At 43.9% G+C, this 19062-nt stretch overlaps 1 protein-coding gene across 1 annotated transcript in view; it reads left to right on the top strand.

Moving 5' to 3' along the window:
* Positions 1-1395: 1395 nt before the first annotated feature.
* FGF9 (fibroblast growth factor 9) overlaps positions 1396-19062 on the top strand; it is a 31426-nt gene continuing 13759 nt past the window's right edge. The window contains exons 1-2 of the mRNA XM_050937346.1: positions 1396-2445; positions 9761-9864. Coding sequence (XP_050793303.1) covers positions 2169-2445; positions 9761-9864 — 381 coding nt within the window. The 5' untranslated portion in view covers positions 1396-2168. The remainder of the gene's footprint in view (positions 2446-9760; positions 9865-19062) is intronic.

Genomic DNA, 19062 nt, shown 5'->3' with positions numbered 1-19062 from the left:
GCAAAATTCTTCCTCTCAGAGATGTTTCCAGCCTCCACCACTAACCTCTTTGGGCCCTGCCCCATCAGAGGGTCATGCCATTGAAACCTCACCTTGATGTAATGTAATCTTTCTGGCAATACAACAGACCCTTCTGGTGACTTCCTTCTCATTGCGGTGATATGGCTGGTGACAAATAAATAAAAACCCACCAGATTTACTAGCAACCTTCCGCCCTCCTCTCCCCCCAACAGATTGTTGCAGTGCATTGTGTTATTGTTGCGAGGACAATACTGATTTGTAAACTATTTGGGTTTGCAGATTAGTTTACTTTCAAATTGCATTGGACTGTAGTTTGCTCGCAGAAACCCGTCGAACAGTCTGGTTCACAGAGAAGTGATTTCATTATGAAGCATTAAGGGAGTCGGCTGCTGCAGGAGACTTTGGAAGCAGCACGGGGACACTGTCCAGATTCTCCACTGCATGCTCCCGAGCCTTAAAAGCCGTTTATAATCCCACGTTCTTATCCTGATTCTGAACTGCAGGAGTCTACAGCTTCCTCCGAGCAAAGAGCGAGGATCTCCCTGGCGTGTGAGTACTGTAGATAACAGTAGAGAAGAAAGGCAGGGTAGAGCTGTCCCAAAGTGCCCCCTCCAGTGCGAGTTGAACTACTCCCGGCTGCGGCGGCTCCCCAGCGCCCCTCGCCTCCCATGCGCTGTCTGATGCGACAGCGCTGAAAGGGGGTCAGGCTCCAGCGAAGGAAAACATCCACGTGGTACAGCTGAAGAATAATGGGGCTCCAATAAAAGTGTTTCACAAACTTCCAGGTGACCGATCGAATTTCCACGCCGTGCTTCATGGGGACAGGTGTCTGGCATTCAATGTACCTGGCATGCAATTGTCAGTGTAACCAGCAATGATTTGCTCTGACACAGAGGCTGGTATTTCTATCTACATTCGCAAGAGCGGGGTTGATTTCCAGACCGTCAGTGACCAGGCTCTAAATCCCCTATCGCAAATAACACCGAGAATGTCACAAAATCCACCTTCAGAGTAGTTTTCCAGTTACAATGATAATGCTGTTTTATTCAGTGCCATGGTGGACAGGGCTCTGCAGGGGTCTCCAAAAAGATCCTGCTTCCAGCCAGCAGTGTGGCTTTATACATTAAGCATGTGCTTCATTTATACCATAAAGTTTCTGGCCATTTATTTAATTATATGCACGCATATGTTGCCGCAGAGCAGTAAGAGACATACTTTAAGTAGTGAATAGAGCTGGAACCGTATCTGTATTGCAGCAGGTAGAGCTGAGCGCTAGGACCTCGGAGAATCCTCCCAGTAGCAATCAGGACTACCTTAAACCCAGCCCAATGCCTCTTCCTGCGCCACTCTGCGTGCTGGATGGAGATTCACAGTCAAGAGCTGCAGCTCAGTGCCGGAGTACAACATTTCACAGGGAGCCCTGCAGAAGCAACACCTGTTTCGAGCCAGCCAAGAAAGACACAAGCACTTGTACGTTTCTGCTTTGCTTGTGGATCGTCAATAATTCTAAACCAGCGGACATCTGCTGAACCTCCTGAGAATTCTGGATAATAGATCTGGACGTCAAAAGTTTTTTTCTTTTTCGGATTTATCTCCGCCAACAACGTGAGATTCCCCCGCCCCCTTGCAGGATTCATGCTGATGTATGCAGTCTGTTATAGAGTAAAAACAGCGCATGCCTTTCTGGAGTCAGAATCCATAAATCCTGACGTAGCCTGTGCATCTTAAAAAAAATCCCTATAACGCCTAGGTATTTAAGTTGCTATGGTCATTCTTATCTTAAACCAAATGGAGAAACTACGGATTTTTTTCCTTATTACAGTTGGATGGGCTGAAGACCTTACTGCTTGCTAAGAGCTGGGGATATATATACATATAGAGAGAGATAAACACGTATATATGTTTATAAATATGTCAGTGTGTGAGTATAAAGTGGTGGTTTCTTAGACTAACAGGGGTTTGACCTTGACCCTGTACCAGTCAAAACAGAATATTACTTTTATTTATGCATTTAATGGATTGAAGAAAGAACATTTTCTCTGTAACTGCAATAGGGAGGGGAAGTGGAGTGGATATACCCAATCTTGTATCTCCTGGGTTTGGCACCATTATTGTTTATTCTTGTTCTCTAAAAACAGAATCTTCTGATGGCTCCCTTAGGTGAAGTTGGGAACTATTTCGGTGTGCAGGATGCAGTACCTTTTGGGAATGTGCCCGTTTTGCCGGTGGATAGTCCGGTTTTGTTAAGTGACCACCTGGGTCAGTCTGAGGCAGGTGGGCTACCCAGGGGGCCTGCAGTCACGGACTTGGACCATTTAAAGGGGATCCTGAGGCGAAGGCAGCTATACTGCAGGACTGGATTTCATTTAGAAATCTTCCCCAATGGTACTATCCAGGGAACCAGGCAAGACCACAGCAGATTTGGTAGGTATTATCATTAACCCTTTAGTGGTCATGTGATGAAATAATGTGCTAGAACTAATAAAAAGACGGGAGGGGGGAACGAGACGGGAGGAGAATGATTTATTGTTATTGTTATGACGGACCAGCTAAAGAAATGTGTACGGAAATGCAGATACGCGGGTGGCACAACTGCAGCAGCCAAAGCAGCGGCACTTACAGAATTTTTAGTACAGTAGTAATATTTTCTAGCTTTAAATTATGCCTTACGGTAGAGAGAGGGAGATTGGGAGTTTTTGTTTATTGTTCAGGACGCTTCTATTGAATGGGCTGATTTCAGGAGTTTAAAGGGTTTTTAATCAGTAACTACTACAATTTAAAAATCCACTGAGTTTCCTGAAGGGAGTGGTTCTCAGTCTGTAGCCACTTTTATGGAAGGATTTAAAAAAAATATATTTTAGTAAGTTAACTACCTGAATTATAAACTGATCGTCTTGATTCTCAGTGAGGGATCCACTGGCAGACCCTCCACGTCCGCACAAGATCTCTCTCTGAATGATCGCTGCGTGCATAACACAAGATCTTAGTCATGAAATAAGAATAATGACAATACATTGTAAGAAGTAGGAATTATAGGGCTCGCAGGTATCCAGTTAAGACCGGTGCTTGTCATTTTCTATAAGCATACAGCAAAATGTGGGCTCCCTGAGCTATGCGTGTAGAGCTGGGAGCTAATTTTAAAGAGCATTCCGTGGATTTCAATTCCAGAGGTCACTATCTGTGACTCAGCATTGACGACTGGGGGCTTATGCCTTCATCCACTTTTAAGAGCCTGTGCGCGCACACGTAGTCAAATGGGCCTGGAGCTACCCTCCTGGCAGTGTAATTTTAAAGACTCTGTAGGGTGCATATATAAAAGTAGCCGAGTCACTTTGGATGGAGTGACTTATTGGTTTCTAAGGAGGGTGGTGCCTTCATAGCTATCCGGGCTTCCAGGCTGTTGGAAGGAGTTAACTTGTGAGTGAACCCACCTGACAGCACTTAAATCAGGTCGTAAAAACAAAGTCCTGCGGTGGGTTTTTTCCCCTCCCCTTCATGTTTTAATGCCAGATGTTGAACAAGATCTAAATTGTATTTTATTGCTTGGTGGGTCTGTTTAGATAATACCCGTGTTGTAAGGGATGATCTCCAAAGGTATTCGAGGGTGGGCGGAGAGGATTAAAACGTGCACAGTCACCGTATAGCAGCCCGTGTCAGACTTTTCTGTCTGATAATTTAACGTTGTTTCCGAACACCCTCCTGCAGCCACAGACAGCAGCACACAGCTCGGAACAGCAGCTGACAGGGAAACTGGCAGGGCTTTCCCTGCTTTATGATTGTTTTGCTAAAAGATTTGCAATCTTATAAACATACGCACGTACAGAGGAAGGAACACCCGCTGTCTGGCCGAAACTAGGATGAAGACAATAAAATGTATAATAAAAGAATGCGGGCAATGCAGCAGAGCGCAGCTGGGCTCTCCAGCCTAGGCGAAACTCTGGAGGAAAGTTGAGGGCTTGACAGTAATATCTGCCTGATGGTTGCACTCTCCCCGGGCTGCCGGCCCTTGCCGTGGGCGCGCACACAGGTTAGTGTCAGACCCCGGGAGCGGGCTGTGTGTGCCCGGCCGGAGCTGAGCTGGTGCCTTTGCGGAGCACCGGGGAGCACTTTGCCAGACAGCGGCAGCAGGCGGCTCGAACACGTTCCGAGGCGAGGGGGCTCACGCCGCTGGCAGGTGTACGGCGGCCGCGCGGCGGCGGCTGCTATTTCGCGCGTTGGCCTGGGCCGTAGCAGCAGGGACTCTGCAGGGTCCTAGACCCCTCCGGGTTCCCCCCCCTCCGGAGGGGCGCTGCCAGCTGGTCCTGCCCAGGCAGCGCGGCGGCGGGGACCGCGTTGTTCGAAGCCTGTTTTCCTGCCCGGCGCCTGGCTTTGCCGCCGTAGTGCTGGGGAGCCAACCGGAGCCGTTGCGAGGGGGCTGCTGCTCTAGCGCTGCGGCGGAGGAGTTCTTTGCCTTCCCGGCAGTTTGCCGAAGCAAAGCGCGGGGCCGGTCTCCTGCCGTTTGCAGGCAGCGCCGTAGGGGCTTGCAAAGGAGGGTCCCGGGGTGCAGGTGCTGGGAGGGGGTCCTGGTTTGACTTGTGGTGAGGCGGTGTTATCTCCTTGCAGGTGTACCAGGGCTGGATGGCATCCCCGGGGCCCGGGCGGGCGGGCGCTGACCTGAAGTCTCCTTTCCATCTTCTAGGTCAGGGACGTCCTATGCCGCACGTACAGCCAGGCCCTTCCTGTTCCAGAGCTAGAGGGACCCCATTGGGGCAGCTGTGGGGTTAGGGCTGGCAGCGGGGGCTTCAGGGCAGAGCCAGGCAGTTCCTCAGGAAAAGGGAGGACAAAGGGGACCTGAGGCTATTTGTGACCCACCCCCGCTGTGCGCTCTGGCCCTGGGAGCCTACAGCTAAAAAGTCGACTTTGGGATGCAATTTTGGAGGCGTGCCTATGGCATGCCATGAATCCAGCTCGCCTGTGTTCCGTAAGCCTTAATAGTATGCATTTTTACAGCCAAACGTACACCTTAAAAATCGCGCAGTGACAGCAGAATTAGCTCCCCCCCCATGCCATCCCATGTGATCAAAGCCTTATCTCTCTGGGGTGACAAAGGATTTTTTTGATGCAGTCTCCTTTGGTCTAGGGCATTTGGTAGACAGTGGAGTCATTGTAAATTCAGTAACTCTGGGACAGTGAGAGGCGTGCCCTCTGCGTCAGCACCGCACTGCATGCACAGCATTAAAAACCCAGGAATATGCAGTGGGGCGCGGAGGGGGGTGGGAGCTGCTGAGAGGTGACCTCCGCTTCGGGACCCGCAGCCACAAAGAAGCGCAGCAATCAGCATCTGTACCGGCAGCAAGGGAAGGAGGAAGCTCCTACAAACCACGCACTCGACTGTCTATATAAGTCACCCGTGACCGCTGCGAGCCTGTATTAAGCTTGGGATCCGAGTTTTATTCAGGAGAAAGTGTGTGTGGGCGCAGTGTGTTTTACAGAGCTACTTCGGGACCAGCCAGAGTTGAGCCTGTGGGAGAGAGGAGGCAGGCTGAGGTGCTCGCCAAAGCGGGGAACAATAAATCTAGTGGGCTTTTTTCCCCTTGTGGAGGCCAGTGATCCACAGGGTGCTGCATGGCCTGACCGAGAGCATCTCTGCAGCAGTCCTTGGGCAGTGGCTGCAGTGTGTATGCGACTAGCTGCCCGCCCGGCTGAAGGGGGGTGCAGACAATAGCTCCAGAAACTGGAGTGGAAGCAGCAGCAGCAGAAACAGCTTCTGGCACTTTTCCCCTCCTCCTTCTGGTGCTGTGTATATGTGATCTCCTCTCTCTCTCTCTCTTACCCGGCCCTTCCACTGTCTCCTTGGAAGGGACTGGGCTGGGGAGAGGGCTGGCACTGTAAAGATGAAATGCAGGTAGCTAGCTCTATCCTTAGAATCATAGAACCATATGGTTAGAAGGGACTGCAAGGATCATCTAGTCTAACCTCCTCCAATATGCAGGATGTTATGTCTAAATCATCCAAGACAGGTGGCTCTCCAGTCTTTGCACAAGGACAACTCTCACTGCGTTCAGGGGTGTGTAGCCTGAGTGAGGACGACATTCCAAGGGCCTGGATGAGAAATGCAGGCTTCCTTTCCTCTCTCTGGTGTCCTTTAAGAAAAAAAGTTCCCATTTTCTCTCTTCCCTTCCCTGTTAGTGACTGCTGCTCTGCAAGTGTGGTGATGATGATGCAGCAGCACCACCCCCAGAAACGTTGTAGCACCTCTGGATGCAGTAACTACAACAAAACATAGCATCCTTGGAACTGCAGCTGAGTTGCAGTTGCCACTGACCAACACAACCAGCAGTTTTGCCAGCTATTTTAAGTTATCTAGGGTCAATATGCTCTGTCAAAGCCTGAGGGGCCCTCCTGCCTCTTGGGGAGTTGTAGCTGCTCTCTGGTGCTTTAATTGGCCTAATGTGGTCATGTAGGAAAAGAGAGGTGACAGCTGTGACTGTCAGGCAGTACTTCCCAGCTGAAATGTTTGTTCCAGCTGAGTGCCAAAATCAGAGCTTTCCAAAAGCAGACAGTAGGTCTCCAGAAAGAAGCTGCAGAAGCAGGGCTGCTCCAGCAGTGATCTGTAGGGATTGGGGGAAAGCCTGGGAAATCATCCTCTCCCCTGTCCTTCTCTTCCCTGTATTCCCCTCTCCATTTTGAGCTATCTGTTTCATGAGTCTGAACTTCAGTAACTTCATAGCCAGGGAGTGTATCTTTTTTCCTTCTCTCTATTTTTTCTGTGGTAGCATTATCACTTGCTAAATATAATACAGCACAGTGCTATTTACCTAGCTCTTTGGCTCCAGGTCATTTGTGGCTTCCCTCCTCTGTGCTGGACACCTCATCACCTCCTCTCTGGAAATTTCACAAATAAGTCACTGATGGTAATGATGCTTATTTAGTGTATTGGTGATTTATGACATTTTAGGGTGTTAAGTAGAAGCCACATATGCCTTAGTCCTGCAATATGAAAAATAAATAACTATATTCAGTGAAAAACAGAAATGTACAAAGAGTGGGACAAACACAGTCCCTAGCTGAAAGGTATTCATTATTTAAGGCCAAAGAAAATACATTTGTAGTTCCAGTCTTTATTATTGTGTATTAGACTAGATAAAAGTTGAATTTATTCTGCAAAAGGTGTACCTACTCACCTCCCATGACATTGGTAGGAATATAGGAATTGCTCTACATGATCAGACAAATGGTCTGTCTAGTCCGGTATCTCTAACATGGTCTAGTATTAGATCGTTCAGAGGAAGGTGCAAGAAACACTGATGCAGGCATTTGTGGAGTAACCTTCCCACAGGAGAAATTGGATTCTGCCTTGAAGCAGAAATGCTCAGTGTCTGAGAATAAGATGCTCACACATTTTAGAAAATTATATCTTCATTTTGGAGGCTGTCAGATTTTTGACTACAATGGGACCTAAGCCTCAAAGTACGGAGGTGTTTTGTCCTGTTATTTTAGTTTGGACTACTCTAATTTTGAAGGGAAAATATCCCTTTTAATTTACTATCTGGTTCAACTTGTAAGTACTACGTGTATATTACACAAACTATAAAGTGAAAATATTCACAAGGGCATAAGGCCAAATCATGCAATCCTTAAACTGGCAAAACTCCCAATGAAGTCAATGAGAGTTTTGCTTGAGAGTAAGGACTACAGGGTAGGCCCAAAATAATCTCTTGAAGTACTCTGGTGTGTAACATATAATACTACTTGTGAATGGGCTTGTGTATTTAAAATATTCAGATGGCTCTATTGTAATCTCAAATATGTGGGTGTTCCTTGCCAGTTACCTTGAAAAATCTGCTACTGTGCTTCAATAGAACATATGACAGCACTTCCTCCCAACCCCCCAGACAGTCAGCAATGTGCACCTAAATATTTGAAATTAGAGTGGCAATTAAAGTTATGCTCCGCTTTTATACATGCTCAACATTACTAACTTAGAGCTACAATATGGAATGCTATACACTTAATATAAGAGTTGACTCATTTAAAATTCCCTGATAATGTATATCAAGTAATATGATAGTTCAATGAAAGCCTTACAGAAGAAGCCTCATTAACAAGATTTGGAAGTATTATATATGCAACAATAAGGGGTAAGTTTTAATTGTTTCAATGAGCTGATTGTGTCTGAAACACCACCATAAATACTGGATGTTGCATACCCTCTCTTCTTGTTATTTCAAAGACAAAATTCCATAATTACCAAATATTTCCCCACTACATTGTACAAAACAATTTAAAATATGTAGGCCTTAATATGTCAGGGTTATAAAAACCGTAAACATACAGTGTAGTGCTTATATAAAGTAACGATCAATAGTCCCTTATAGGGAATACATTTCATCTTAACATTATGTTGGCTAGAAAATTTTCCCATAGGCTTTGACTTATATTTTATTAGATTTATGTGGCTCATGCCTATTATTGATTAGCGCACAGACTATTTTGTGAGATATGAAAAATTAAGTGTTCATAAATCCCATGAAAGTACTTATTAGCCAGATAAGACTCAACACTGCAATATTACACTATTTTATTGTTTTATGTAAATATAATTTCCAATAAGCTTTTTTAGATATACATATTTTACCAATTTATTGAAAATGCCTCTCTACATTTTATCGTATGGCTCAGAAAGTAGCTTAATGCAGCAATATGCTTCTTTTATATTAATGTTGCAGTCTAGTTATTATGAGATCATTGTAGTCTTGCACCAATAATGCAAAATGAAAAATGATGTCTATTTTGTTCCACTGAAATTCTAGATTTGTACAAGTCTTGGGTGGTAGCATCCTGGTTCATGAGGTAAGCAATTTGCAGGGAAGGGAGGGAAAAAACCCCAGAACCAGGTGACTTGATGATGCAGCTATTCGCTGTACCATGCACGTAGAACTCTGGGAACTTTGCAGAAGCAGTGTTTCTCTGCAGAACATTCTGATCTATAGTGCACAAATGCCTCTTTGGGAGATTAATGTAAAATGTACAAAAATCATTTATGCACATTTATCTGGAGCAGGAATGTTTTAATTTTCAAAGTTAGGATGAGTAAAAATATCATCCCAGAGAGTTAGATGAATAGTTTTGTAGACAAATGTGTGTGAGGCTCTGGACTGCACCTCAGATTTTTATTTCTCAAGTTTTTGGAGGACTGTGCTGTGAGTAGATTTCTTTCCATGTATGTATTCCTCATCGGATGATGCTTAGAAATGAATGCTTCTCATAGCAAACACATAACATTTTATTTTCCTCTTGCAGTTTTTATTAAAACACGTTTTTAGGCATTTATTTGGCAAAACAAATTTCGTAGCCAAAATTAACATGAGTAAGGAATTTATCTGAATACTTTAAATTTTTTTTCTTTGAATTTATTATTTGTGGTGCAAATCAGGATACTGATAAACATTGTGTAATATGATCACGCTGTAGAGTTTTGTTTAAAAAATGCTGGGAAAGGTTGAGAATAATATCTTGGCTTGACACCCTTATGCTATCTGCAATGCATCATTCTAGTAGAGGCTTAGGAGTGTTAACAGTTTCACATATTGTGTATTTTAAAATAACACATTCAGTAGTTCTCCTACTTGTTGGGGAGACAACCCTAAAGTGGAAGAACAATTTTGATAATATCTCCTTGTCAATTAGTGATCAATCAAAAGCAAATGATCTTCAAATGGAAACAACCTGTACATTTCTTTTGTTCTGTATTTTGCAGGTATACTGGAATTTATCAGTATAGCAGTGGGCCTGGTCAGCATTCGAGGGGTAGACAGTGGACTGTACCTTGGAATGAATGAAAAAGGAGAACTGTATGGCTCGGTAAGTTTCTTACCAGTTTTGAAAATTGTGCTCTCATCTGATTGCATTAATTATTATTAGTGTCACAGTAGCTCCCAGAAGCCCTAATGAGATCTGAGGTCCATTGTGCTAGGCATTGTACAAACTCATAGCCACTGCTTTAAATATTTTACAATCTAATTTAAGACAAGATGGAGCAAATCAATGTAACAAACAAGCGGGGAGAACAAGGGTAATAGTGGCAGGGAAGAGTGATTATGTAGACAGACTACAACTTTCAAGGTTTTTTTTTTTTTTTTTAAATGATAGTAGTCAGGAAGTTTTAATGTCCCTTGCTTATAAATGATCATGACTAATAGACCATTTACAGTAGGCATCATAGTAGAAGTCAGTCACAAGGAGGGATTTTAATTAGGACAAGGTGGCTAGTTTTGTGGATATATTGGGAGAGCTCTTTTCAGGCATAAGGGATGTATGGAGAACCAGTGATAAAAGTTATTGTTCTTGGAACGGGCAACAGAAGTTCCAAGAATGGAGAGGTAGGGAGAGGCTAAATTATGCAGGGCCCTAAAAGCGAGGAAAAGAAGTTTGTTGTTCTTGTGTTTGAAAACTTGGCAAGATTGTGAGAGAGAGGGGCAGGAAGGGTTTGAGGAGGGACAAAAATGGTGTCTAGGGATTTCCAGTGTGAGAGTCAGAAGGAAGAAGTAGTGCTCCTGGAGAAGGAGGGTGGCAGGACTGACGAAGGAGAGAACATGTCACTGGGCTTCCTTCAGAGGCAGGAGGAAGGAGATACTGGTGATGAGCAACAGCTAGGGATTGCAGGGACAGGCCTTGCAATGAGAAGGAGAAAGGAATTGTGAAGAGTTTGGCATGGAGGGAGTCAGTGAGGATGAGATAGGAGAGTCAGGAGTTGGTGAGAAAGGGATTGAGGAAGAGTGAGGTGGGTAGTAGATGACAGCTACAGGGAGGGGATAGGTGAGAAGTGTCAGAGGAAATGTTGTTTGAAGGAGCGAGGGAGGGGCTGTGAGCACAAATAGCGGGAGAGGAGAAGCCCAGTGCCCCCAACACATGTTCCATTGGAGATGATTTGGGGTGGGGAGTGCATAGAGAAGGAGAAGCTTCCACATGGGAGAGGTCCAGCAGAGCAGTTTCCAAGGGAGAGCCAGGTTTCATCCTCTGTCCTCTGACACCATGCTCTGTGAGAGCAGGGATACAGAGGAGTCAAGGATGACTGCCCTTTTTTTGCAGATGGAGCAGGATGAGAGAAGTGGGGCTTGAGGGGTGCGGAAGGAGAGGCCAGAAGGACAGAAGTGATTAAAAGGGACTATCTTAAGAAATAATTATTGTGCAATTATTGGATCAATAATCCAAAGAACTAGTTAAGTTATGAAGCAGTTATATGGCTGAATTATGCAGAGAAACAACAGTAATATTACTAATTTTTCAGTTCATGAGGTGAATTTTTTTAAGCAGATAAACATATGTCCCATGAACCAATTAAATTATGCTACACTTTTCAGATTTTATTTAAAGCAAATATCTAAGGATAACAAAAGGCAAATAATTTAAAAATGACTCCGTTTTACTGATGAGGCTTTAATAAATGTATTTGGGAAGTTAATTTTAGTAACATGACAGAACTTTTCCATGTTAGGTTTGTATTCTATGTTTGTATTATAATGTCACAGTGAACTAGTGAAAATATTCCTTGTTAAATATTTCTTCAAAGTTATATTTTAAAAAATGGAGCCCTTCAGATTGGAGGATTGCCAGACTGGGGAGTTCCATTTTTAAATGCATGACAAGAGATTTTAAATGCATGACAGAGATGCAGCATACCAAAGATTGCTGGTAATCAAATTGTATTACTTTCAATGAAACATAAGATGTAATGGCTACTCAGTGTTATGATACTCCAAAGCCTTGTCAACACTAGCAAAATTAGTACCCATATTTCAGCAACTGCAGCTACTGTGAAGACAGGGCTCAAAGCAGGTTTTTATGACAGTGTCAAAAGTGCCTAGTCTACATTAGTGTAATAGGATCAGAGCAGGTGCATTTCTGCTGGTTGTTACTGTTAACAGGTGCTAACTTTGCCAGTGTAGATGCAGTGAGTGGGAAGAATATGTATTTACATTGTAATGTCTCTGGGTGAATATTATAAAAGGTGTGACTTGTCCAGTACTTCCAAATCAACTGCCTTAAGACACATATCCTCCCTTTTTTGTGTTAAAAGGCATGGAATTTGAGGCCTTATCCTGAGATATCTTTAGCACCACTGGAGAGGGGATAGGTGGCAGAGTAGAACACCCAGGGTATGTGACTACTGACAATTCTCACAGAAGGCAGGAGATTGCTGGGAGCAACAGTGTCAGTTTTGGCAAATCTTGACCCATCCATGCTCCTCCGGGCTTTCCTAAAGCACTGCCTATTAGGTAGATCTCCACTAGCTGTTCGTCCTCCCCTCTTCACAATATGTAAGCTTCAAAAGGAGGAGCTCCTCCATCATTATAACATTTAAAATCTTAAATGCCTGTACAATTGTTTTTCTTTGTAACAAGCTGCTCTCAGGTCGGAACATGCTATGTAGAGTGGCTGTTTTCAGAGTCCTCCTCTCTACCCCCATGTTCTGGCTTTGGCCATGCAAAACTCAGTATTTGTGTTGCATCCATGAAGAGGCCAGAGGTATTTCTCAGTGGCCATAACTGGGAGGCTTCTTTGCAGTAACTTTTCCTTCTGTGCAGCTACTTTGTCCCGTCCACTCATGTTGACTCCCCTTTTCAGCATGCAAAGAAGACTCAGTATGATTCCCCTTCACAATAGAGCACATGCAACAAGATGAGATTTAATATAAATATAATTAAGTTTTGTTTTTTTTTACTGGAAGAGGAAATGAATATCTGTGTTTCAGTCTGTAAATTATTTGTTTAGAAAATAGCTAATTTGATTAAGACCTACATGAAATAATCTATAGAAAACTAAGCATGACCTTGCCCGACAAAAGTACTGTGTGTGTTTGAAGAGAGAGATATTATAGTGTGGGTGTGTTGCTTAGGAAGGTAAATGATACCTTGCTACAGCATCTTGTCAGTACTTCATCTGTGATATTATATGCACTTCTGGTTTGTTCTTGTAAATTTGCAAGGACATATACAAGAAATCCAAAGACTGGCAAATAAGACATTTTGAGAAGAGAGATTTTCATAGTCCACAAAATAATAACTTGATGTAGGTAAGATGGCATAATGTCACATTCCATAAATACCTTTCAGACTACAATGTAAATAAAAGAGAATTATTTGGTCTCTCAAATGGTAGGACAAGGAGCAAGGAAATGAAGTGAGAAAAAGTTTAGGCTATTTGTTAGGGAAAAAAGACCTGAAGAGCAATTGGGCGAGGTAAGTAGTCAAAGCATCACTGCAGATATGTAAAAACAGGACAGAAAAAACACTATTGGAAAATAATGTCACCTTGCAATAACACTTAGCATCTTTGATCCAGAAAAATCCCAAATACCTTAGACTCACTTCACTTCACCACCACTGTGAGAGTAGTCTTTCATGGGAGGGGGAGCAGGGAAGTCTTTAGGTACCAACCTCACTACACAGCATAATGGACCATCTAGCTGTGACGTTGCAGTCTATATGGTTTTATAAAAATATGCTAATGAGTGAATATAACATAACTGGAGAATGCTTCATGCAAAAGGTCTCTTGTAAGGTATCATTACAAAGCTGATAATCTACTGAGTGTGATAATTCTATTTGTATAAATGTACCACTCTTGTATCTGAAACTAGAAATATGAAATATAACTCTGAGGGCCTATTGTAATTATGCAAAGTGTGGGCCATTAATGGTGGTTTGGAATCTTGATGACTCATTAACCTGGACAATTGTCTGCAGATGGGTGTAAGTCTTCCTGTATAAGTGTGTGCTGGCAAGTGGGCAATGAAGTCTTGCAGTGACATGTGATCATGTCACCTGAACTGGAATCTATCTTGAACCTGGTGTCTTTCCATTGAGAAGGAAGGGGGTGGGAACTCAGAAAGGGACAAAGGATTCCTGTCTTATGCAAAAGATATATAAAGGGGTGGAAGAGAACAAAGGGTGTGAAACCATCATGAAGAATCCCCTACCTACCACCTGAGCTGGAACAAGAGTTGTACCAGGGGAAGGAATTGTGCCCGGGCCTGGAAGGTGTCCAGTCTGAGAAAAAAACGTACTGAAGCATCTCTGAGGGTGAGATTATCTGTATTCAGTTTGATTAGACGTAGATTTGTGCATTTTATTTTATTTTGCTCGGTGACTTACGTTGTTCTGTCTGTTACTACTTGGAACCACTTATATCCTACTTTCTATATTTAATAAAATAACTTTTTACTTATTAGTTAACTCAGAGTTTGTATTAATAACTGGGGGAGCAAACAACTGTACATATCTCTCTATCAGAGTTATAGAGGGTGAACAGTTTGAGTAAAATGGATTTGTTTGGGTTTAGACCGCATTGGGAGTTGGGCATCTGAGTGTTAAAGACAGGAACAGTTCTGTTAGCTGCTTTCAGGTAAACCTCAGCTTTAGGGCAAGTAATTCAGACCCTGGGTCTGTGTTGGAGCAGACAGGAGTGTCTGGCTCAGCAAGACAGGGTGCTGGGGTCCCGAGCTGGCAGGGAAGGCAGAGGTAGAAGTAGTCTTAGCACATCAGGTGGCAGCTCCCAACTGTGATCCAACCCATCACAGTGGCGTAGTCGCGCACGCTCTGTGCACAGCTGATTGCTTTGAGGTACTGGTTGTGATTTTAAGTGAGTTTTAAGTGTGGTGGCTGGAGAACAGACAAAGTGGTTACTGGTTTGTTTTTCTATTTGCTTATTTTTGGTAAGGGAAGTAGGGATAGAAAAGGAAGCAAAATAAATAAGATTGAAGATCAGAAGAAGCTAGAACTATACAAGTTGCAAATTGCCCAGAAAGGCTGAGCATTAGGCACTGGGAAAGTCTCTGTTAACGAAAAAGCCCCTGAGCTGAGTGCATCTCAGTTTCAGTGAACTGTGGACAGGTGTGGCCCAACCTCTGTGTCTGTGCTGAAGCTGACTGGAATGTCTAACTTAGCAAGACAGGAGTGGAGGAGTGCCTGTTCTGGCAGGAGGAGATCCTCTGTGGTATCCCAGCTCATCGAGTGATGGTCTTAAGGGAAGACAAATAGAAATTGATGTACAATTTGCCCAGAAAAAGGCTGCCCTGGAAAAAGAAAAGGCTGCCCACCAGCCTGGACTTAAAAGACAAAGCAATTAAGACCCAGAAGCAGGAACTAGCTGTAATGGAGTGGAAGAGGTGCACAGAGACATATATCCTGGAGCTGGAAGTTGGGGTCCTGGTGACTACTGCGGTGGGAACAAGCCCCAAAGACTCTATCTGGAAGCAAACCCAGCCTGAGTGAAAGGGGGAGGATTTTGCTGGCCAGCGAAAGGTCTGTCATAGCTGGTAGCTGTGAGCCTACATCTGGATCAGGGTCTCTTTCCCTTTTGGGGGACACAGGAGTGTCTGCCCCATAGGAAGCCCTAATAGCCATTGATGGACCTATAGTCCATGAAATTATCTAGTTCTTGTTTGAACCCTGTTGTAGCTTTGGTCTTCATAACATCCCCAGGCAATTAGTTCTACAGGTTGACTGTGTGTTATGTGAAGAAATACTTCCTTTTGTTTTAAACCTACTGCCTATTAATTTCATTAGGGGACTCCTGTCTTCTTGTGTTATGTGGAGGGATAAATAACACTTCCTTATTCACTTTCTTCCACCAGTGATGATTTTATAGACCTCTATCATATTCCCCCTTACTTATCTCTTTTCCAAGATGAACAAGTCTTTTTAATTTCCAAGTCTTTTTAATCTCTCCTCATATGTAATCTGTTCCATACCCCTAATCATTTTTGTTGCCCTTCTCTGTATTGTTTCCAATTCCAATATATCTTTTTATTTTTTTATGATGGGGTGACCAGAATTACATGCAGTATTCATGGTGTGGGTACACCATCGATTTATCTAGTGGCATTATAATCTTTTCTGTCTTATTATCTATCCCTTTTCTAATAGTTCCAAACATTCTGTTAGCTTTTTTTGACTGCCACTGCACTTTGAGCAGATGTTTTCAGAGATTTATGATCCACAGTAACTCCAAGATTCCTTTGTTAGAATCACAGATTTTAAGGTCAGAAGGGACCATTATGATCATCTAGTCTGACCTCCTGCACAATGCAGGCCACAGAAACTCACCCACCCATTCGTGTATCAAACCTGTGTCTGAGCCATTGAAGTCCTCAAATCATGGTTTAAAGATTTCAAGGTGCAGAGAATCTTCCAGCAAGTGACCCGTGCCCCACGCTACAGAGAGAGGCAACCCCCCCCCCACCAGGGCTTCTGCCAATCTGCCCTGGAGAAAAATTCCTTCCCGACCCCAAATATGGCGATCAGGTAAACCCTGAGCATGTGGGCAAGACTCACCAGCCAGACACCCAAGAAAGAATTCTCTATAGTAACTCAGATCCCACCCCATCTAACATCCTATCACAAGCCATTGGGCATATTTACCACTAGTAGTCAAAGATGAATTAATTGCCAAAATTAGGCTATCCCATTATACCATCCCCTCCATAAACTTATCAAGCTTAGTCTTGAAGCCAGATATGTCTTTTGCTTCCACTACTCCCCTTGAAAGGCTGTTCCAGAACTTCACTCCTCTGATAGTTAGAAACCTTCATCTAATTTCAAGTCTAAACTTCCTGATAGCCAGTTTATATCCATTTGTTCTTGTGTCCACATTGGTACTGAGTTTAAATAATTCCTCTCCATCCCTGGTATTTATTCCTCTGATATATTTATAGAGAACAATCATATCTCCCCTCAACCTTCTTTTGGTTAGGCTAAACAAGCCAAGCTCTTTGAGTCTCCTTTCATAAGACAGGTTTTCCATTCCTTGGATCATCCTAGTAGCCCTTCTCTGAACCTGTTCCAGCTTGAATTCATCCTTCTTAAACATGGGAGACCAGAACTGCACACAGTATTGAGTGGAAACAGTTAATTTAGACCCCATCATTTTGTTTGTGTTTGTATCATCATTTGTATGTAATTCCAATGTGCCTTACTTTGCATTTATCAACATTGAATTTCATCTGTCCATTCATCTGCCCAGTCTCTCAGTTTTGAGACATCCCTTTGCAACTCTTTGCAGTCAGCTTTGGACTTAACTATCTTGAGTAATTTTGTATCATCTGCACGCTTTGCCATCTTTTTAACCCCTTTTTCCAGATCATGTATGAATATGTTGAACTGCACTGGTCCCATGAGAGATTCCTGGGGGATGCCATTATTTACCCCTCTCCATTCTGAAAACTGACCATTTATTCCTACCCTTAATTTTCCATCTTTTAACCAGCTACTGATCCATCAGAGCACGTTTCCACTTATCCCATGACTGCTTACTTTGCATAAGAGCCCTTGTTGAGGGACCTCATTAAAAGCTTTCTGGAAGTCCAAGTACACTATATCCACTGGATCACCCTTGTCCAAATGTCTGTTGACCCCCGCAAAGAATTCTAATGGATTGTTGAGGCATGATTTCCCCTTTCAAAAGCTATGTTGACTCTTCCCTCCACTAATCATGTTCATCTATGTGTCTGATAAGTCTGTTCTTTACTATAGTTTCAACTAGTTTGCCTCTTATTGAAGTTAGGCTTACTGGCCTGGAAGGCCTGCTGATTTAAAAGCACTTTCAGGAGGCAAATTTAAGAGAAGCTTTCCTGCCTGGGGAAAGGGGGTTGTTTTAAATAGACAGAGGTAATTATCAAAGTTGGAATTTGGCCATTACGCTCGGGTTAACACCCATATGCTTCTAAAAAGTGCCATGTAATCTTTAATAGCAATAGATGCTCGGGACTCACAAGGCAATGCCAGGCTTGGGCTAATCACGTGGAAGCTGGTGTCTTTAGCTTGAGAGTGATAGGAATAGAAGTAGTTTGGAAAAAAGTACCCATATTCATATTAATCATGACAAATTTGACCCAGTCTTCATCAAAAACTTTTGCATCTCTGGTTATGAACTTTTGCTGATAGGTTTCATTTGGACAAGTTTGCTTGAAGGTTCACACAAAAGTGGATGAAATTCACAGGTTTCATCTGAAATTTACAGGTGTTGCAATTTTGTTCCCCTCCTGCAGGAATCCCCTCTTTTCTTTTGTGTTTTTCAAGGCAGTGACCTGTCGGCTTTCATTACTGCCTTCCGCCACACTCTGGTGTAACCAAAGGTGCTCATTATCTCATCTCTTTTTCTGCAAGAGTTGATGTGGCTAGGGCTGCCCAGAGAATTCAGGGGGCCTGGGGTCTTTGGCAGCGGGGGGACCCCGCTGCCGAATTGCCGCTGAAGGCCTGGCACTTCGGCGGCGGGTCCTGGAGCGGAAGGACCCCCCGCTGCCGAATTACCGTGGAAGATGCTCCGGGGCCTGGGCCCCACAAGAGTTTTCTGGGGCCCCTGGAGCGCGTGAAGGACCCCACTCCAGGGGCCCCGAAAAACTCTCATGAGGGCCCCTGTGGGGCCCGGGGCCTGGGGAAAATTGCCCAACTTGCCCCCCCCCCCCAGGCAGCCCTGGATGTGGCCACTTTTCTTCTGACTCCCAGTTCTAAAAGGGTCTTTGTTGGAGGGGAAGGGAAGAGAAGCTTGAGCCTTTCTCTCTCCGTCTGTGGTGGGGCAGGAAACAGCCTGCCCTGCTGCTGGTTCCATCTTTGAGGCTCCAGGCCTGAAAGATGCCCTCTGATCCTCAGTAGCTGTAGGTAGGGAAAACCTGCCTAAGGTTTCTAGTCTGCCTTCAGCTTCCCAGATGACCCTTTTAGGATTTGTATGGGGCAGCCCTGTTAAAACTTCAGTAGTGTTATCAGCCCAGTGCTATTCCTCCAGGATATAAGGGGTGGGAGTGGGTGCAGGTTGAAGGATGCTTCAGCCAGTAACTGAGATGGTAGAAAAGGTACTGAGGAATCTATATGGAAAAGAAAGGGGGATTTTTGGGGTGTGGGGATACCGTGCCATCTGAAATCAGCATATGAACTTGTATACCTAGTTTAGAGAATGTGGGTATACTCTCTGTTCAGCTGGGCAGATTAACTTTTTTAGTAAAACTGGAAATTGGCCCTGGTTGTGTTGTCTAAAATTCACTTATAATCCTTGACACTGTGCAGG

Source organism: Gopherus flavomarginatus, chromosome 1 (assembly GCF_025201925.1).
Source record: "Gopherus flavomarginatus isolate rGopFla2 chromosome 1, rGopFla2.mat.asm, whole genome shotgun sequence".
NCBI classification, from domain to species: Eukaryota; Metazoa; Chordata; order Testudines; family Testudinidae; genus Gopherus; species Gopherus flavomarginatus.
The sequence above is the reverse complement of the archived record's forward strand: the minus strand, read 5'-3'. Positions and strand labels throughout refer to the sequence as shown.